Source organism: Vipera berus (genome assembly GCF_964194415.1).
Source record: "Vipera berus genome assembly, chromosome: 13".
Classification (NCBI taxonomy): Eukaryota; Metazoa; Chordata; class Lepidosauria; order Squamata; family Viperidae; genus Vipera; species Vipera berus.
This window is the reverse complement of record NC_138216.1, coordinates 3,308,780-3,313,779: the sequence shown is the minus strand read 5'-3', so window position 1 is coordinate 3,313,779 and position 5,000 is coordinate 3,308,780. Positions and strand designations below refer to the sequence as shown.

At 45.9% G+C, this 5,000-nt stretch overlaps 2 protein-coding genes across 6 annotated transcripts in view; one reads left to right on the top strand and one right to left on the bottom strand.

Annotated features, from left to right (window-relative positions):
- The window catches only part of TNRC18 (trinucleotide repeat containing 18), a 69,325-nt gene that overhangs the window by 62,925 nt on the left and 1,400 nt on the right, over nt 1–5,000 (top strand). For all 3 annotated transcript variants that reach the window (XM_081338428.1, XM_081338427.1, XM_081338429.1), the window contains 3 exons: nt 108–344; nt 2,112–2,186; nt 3,707–5,000. The exon at nt 3,707–5,000 is cut by the window's right edge and continues 1,400 nt beyond it. In XM_081338428.1, the coding sequence (XP_081194554.1) occupies nt 108–344; nt 2,112–2,186; nt 3,707–3,913 (519 nt within the window). In that variant the 3' untranslated portion in view covers nt 3,914–5,000. The remainder of the gene's footprint in view (nt 1–107; nt 345–2,111; nt 2,187–3,706) is intronic.
- Nucleotides 1,551–5,000, bottom strand: part of SLC29A4 (solute carrier family 29 member 4) — a gene marked incomplete at its 5' end in the record, with an annotated part of 23,037 nt that continues 19,587 nt past the window's right edge. For all 3 annotated transcript variants that reach the window (XM_081338432.1, XM_081338431.1, XM_081338433.1), the window contains one exon: nt 1,551–2,176. The remainder of the gene's footprint in view (nt 2,177–5,000) is intronic.

Genomic DNA, 5,000 nt, shown 5'->3' with positions numbered 1-5,000 from the left:
AACGTGATCAGCGAGCTAATTCAACAGGCCAGTCAGTCCACAGCTTAGCTGAATGTGAGAAGGCAAAACATGGAGGTTTCTTAACTCCCTTCTTCTTCCCGCCACAGAGACGCGGGATGAAGGGGAAAGCCCGCAAACTCTTCTACAAGGCCATTGTCCGTGGGAAGGAGATCATCCGCATCGGAGATTGTGCCGTCTTTCTTTCAGCGGGGCGGCCCAACCTCCCCTACATTGGCCGGATCCAGAGCATGTGGGAATCCTGGGGAAACAACATGGTGGTCCGAGTGAAATGGTTCTATCATCCTGAGGAAACCAACCCTGGGAAGAAGCTCAACGAAGGCAAGGTTAGTCAAGTCAAGTCGGTCAAGGTTGGTTAAATATTAGTCAAAGTTAGCCAAAGGATGGCCAAATGTAGTGAAGGTTGGTCAAAAGTTAGTAAAAGGTCAGCCAAAGGTTGGTTAAGGTTAGTCAAAGTCAAAGGTTGACAAAGTTAGTCAAAGGTTGGTCAAAGTCTACTCAAGATTAGTCAAAGGTCACTCAGCCAAAGGTTAGTTAAAGTTAGTCAAAATCAAAGGTTGACAAAGTTAGTCAAAGGTTAGTCAAAGTTAATCAAAGGTTGGTCAAAGTTTAGTCAAGATTAGTCAAAGGTCAGCCAAAGGTTGGTTAAAGTTAGTCAAACGTTGGTCAAGTCCAACCATCTTGCAGACTAGCCAGAATGCCACATTAAAAGGCAGGGTTAGGGAGACTGGAGAAGAATAGTTTTGGAGAACCCTTAAGAATCCTTTCAAGCAAGGAGCATCCAAACCTTCTACTGATGTAGGCTTTCATGGCCAGTATCTTCTAGGATTTAGTGACCGTGGTCTAGACAATGAGATTTGATGATGTTTCACCAACAGCTGTGGCATCTTCAGACAGACCACTGGCAACTGAGCAGGAACTGATGGTGTTCCGGTCTTTATAACCAGGTGTCCTGGCTTCTGATTGGCTGAGCTAATTTCTGGTTAGTGAGGGCAGGTCTTTGCACTGACTCAGAGCCACCAGCTTGACTAAGGACCAATCAAAAGCCAGAGACCCAGCTATAAAGAAAAGAACCTCAACAGTCCATGCTCAGTTGGTCTGTGGTCTGTGGTCTGTCTGTCAGGTCTCCTTGCCTTTGAAGATGGCCATTGTTGCCAGAGAACTGTCAGGAACTCTGTTCTCTAAACCATGGTGACTAAACCTTGAAGGCCAACAATGTTCAATGATGTCAAAATTCTCTATGGAAACTTTGCTTACTGGTGGAAGGGGTTTGGGAGGTAGGGTGGGGATCAAGGAACATATTCAATGCAAATGTTCCTCCATTGAGCTGATGAACAAATGACTGTATCGGTGAAACATTGCAATTTGTCCGATGGGGTGATACCTCTGAACATAAGTAGGATAATAATAATAATAATAAGTTGGAAGGGACCTTGGAGGTCATCTAGTCCAACCCCCTGCTCAGGCAGGAAACCCTATCCCATTTCAGGCAAATGGCTGTCCAGTCTCTTCTTAAAAACTTCCACTGTTGGAGCATTCACCGCTTCTGGAGGCAGGTTGTTCCACTGGTTAATTGTTCTCACTGTCAGGAGGTTTCTCCTTAGTTCCAGGTTGCTTCTCTCCTTGACTAGTTTCCATCCGTTGCTTCTTGTCCTGCTTTCAGGTGCTTTGGAGAATAGCTTGACTCCCTCTTCTTTGGGGCAGCCCCTGAGATACTGGAACACTGCTATCATGTCACCCTTCATTCTTCTCTTCATTAAACTACACATACCCAATTCCAGCAACCGTTCCCTGTATGTTTTAGCCTCCAGTCCCCTGATCATCTTTGTTGCTCTTCTCTGTACTCTTTCCAGAGTCTCGACATCTTTTTTGTTCTGTTGCATTTCCCCTGATCTCTCCAGAAAAAGGAGATCATTCTGAGAACTTAACCATGAAAAGGAAATTGACATTTTTATTGTTTTATTTATTTTATATGCTGCTCATGTCACTGTTGGATTTTGTCTTCTAATCTTCTTCCTTCTCCTTGATGGCTACATTTCCCCCCTCCTCCTTGACCTTCTCTCTGCTGCTTCTGCACGACACTTGAACTTCAGCGATGGGATCAAAAATCTGCCCGGACCTTATCAGCAGCTCTTCAAGCTTCCAGCCAGAGAAAGGACTTCATGGAGGTATGTAAAAAAAAACAAACCACAATCACAAGGAGCCCGGTCCCCCCCCCCTTTCTGACTCACACATTTTATGAAAAGCGTTTGGGAATGAAGCTGACGCCTTCTGATTTTGCCATTGGTGACCTTAAATTATTCAGCACCAATGGATGTGTAGCATCTTAAGGGGGGAAAAAGCAGATTTTTGATGGTATATATTTTGGCGGGCAATGACCCATTTCTTCACAATCCATGGGTTTAATGGAGTGGGCTGTAACTTAAGGCCATCATGCATCTTTTAGATGGTGAATCAGAACGTGGTTCCCCTCTTCAAGATCCGAGTGTCACTGCAACCAGGTGACCCACAACCTCCAATTATTTAAATACAGTTTTGGAGGATTTGTGGACAGTCTTTTGTGAGTGAGGGCACCCGGGCTCTTTGGGGGCACCGTCGCTGTGTTGCCAACGACGACTTTAAGATGATACAAATATTCTGCTGTGGTCCCCAAAGTGCTTTTCCAAGAGGCAACTGGTCTTCCTTTGTTTTTATTTGAAGACGTTTCGCTTCTCATCCAAAGAGGTTTCTTCAGAACTGTCTTCAGGGAAGTGTCTTCGAAGAACTGAAGAGGCTTCTTGGATGAGAAGCGAAATGTCTTCAAAGAAAAACAAAGGCAGTCCAGTTGCCTCTTGGAAAAGCACAACCATGACCTGGATGTTGTGATTCAGGGTCAGCCTGTGGGTTCGGCAGTTGGGTTGGACGACTCAGAGGAGGAGGAGGGGTGTGTTGAAGACCTTGCTGAGGGGGTTGAAGATCTTGCTGATGAGAGCCCTCAGCCAGGCCCCTCCCACTTGGTCACCACGGAGACCCAGCTGTGTGAGCCTGACAGCGTGGATGAAGATGACCCACAGCTGGCCCTGTTCAAGGACGCCCGACGCAGGAGGCAGTCAATTAGGAGTAAACAGAGGAAGGCAATGGGGCTCCTCGGAAGGAGGCAGAGAGAAGCCACACCCTGAACTCTATATAAGGGGAATGTGTGGGGAGGGCTGGTTTGCTGAAGGCAACCGCTTGGATAGTTCGTGTTTCTTAAAGCTCCTGTTTCTTGGTTCGTGTCTTGTTTGTTTTTGTAGCTATAAATTTGGCAGGCGTAATTCCAGCCTCTTGCCGTTTGTAAAGGGGTTGTCCCTGCCTTTTCTGCAGGGCCGGTAGCAGGCTGGTACAGAACACTGGATGATTTGAGAGTCTCCACAGATCACCTGCTCTGTTGGCTGCGTGGCAACCGAGCAACTGAAAAAAAACCCAATGACCTTTTGTTCAGCTTGCTTAATACATTTAGGTCTCGTGCTTCTGAGAATGACGTATAGAAGCTAGGAGAGATAAATAGGAAGAAACAGAGGTGAGAGAGACCATAATAATGGGAGGATCTCAAATGTTTTGAGGACTAGAAGATGCAGGGACCTTAGAAGCTCTTCCTTGCTTGCCTTCAAGCCCTGAAGGAACGTTCGGCAGATGTTCTAACATCTCTGTTCTTCTCTTTCTAATCTAGAGGGCTTTGTACCAGTCGTCTCACGTGGATGAAAACGACGTTCAGACAATCTCGCACAAATGCCTGGTAGTCGATTTGGAACAATATGAGCAGATGCTGAAGACGAAGAAGTATCAAGACAGTGAAGATTTATACTACCTAGCAGGGACTTACGAGCCCACCACGGGCATGATCTTCAACACTGATGGCGTCCCCATCATTTGCTAAGCAGCTTTGGAAAAGAAAAACGGAGGGAGGCACCTCGCACCTTGTGCCTCCCTCGGAGGAAGAAGCGCGACAGACGGAATGAAAGTTATGTGCCTGTTGAAACGACAGCATGATTGTGTAGTGCTCGGTCACAATGTTTCCAAAATTTAAAAAAAAAAAAAAGATTCTCCCCATCCTCAACAACTTCATGAACTGGAGAGCGATGGATTGGATTCTGTGGCCCCCTGAAAAAGGAATATAACATTGGGATTTTTAAGAAAATTAATCCTTGGGCAGTGGGCCTAATTTCCGGTCCTTTGCCGTATAGCATCTGACCACAGGCAGCTCCATCATCGATCTTTTGAGTACGAACCTTCACAGGTTATTTCAAGAGGCCAATTTTTTGGGGGGGCAGGGGGGGAAATTGGCACTTTTTTTAAAATCTTCAGGGTACCGGTTTTATCTGCCCTCACCAACTGAAAACTCAACTTATGGAAGAATACGTGGTTGGTTCAGGGACAGCTTTGAGCAAATGCCAATCAAGTGGTGGGCTGGGCCGTTTTCCACCCACTCCTCTATCTCCAAAAACTGTTCTATCAGAGAACTGGTATGAAGAAGCAATTGAAGAAGCTACGTTGGCCAATAAGATAGTTACTGGAAGAACAGTTGTCCCACTTTTGAGTTACAAGGACGTAAGAACAGGTGGTTCAGAAATCCACCACTGAATCTCATTTATTCTCTTTTGCAACCCTTTCTCTCCAAACCGTTGGAATGATGAAGGAGCCTCTTTCTCCTCTAAGGAAGAGCTGTTCTTCAATGGACACGCTTCCTCCCTCATGTGAAGTGAATGTATTTACTCCAAGTCCCGCTTGGAAAAATGGCTCCTCATCAGAGGTTCATAAATATTGTGGGGGATCTATATTTGAGAAAGTAGGCACATTAACTCCCTTGCTAGGCCCACCTCAAGGAACATTTCAAGGACATCTTCAACTTGCTCTTGAAGACTAGTGGATGGTCACTTGGAGCAAAATGCTGAAACTTGCGTCCTCACTTCTCACCATTGCCCAAACTCAGCACTTGAAGGACGCACAGAAGAACCGTTGGCCGG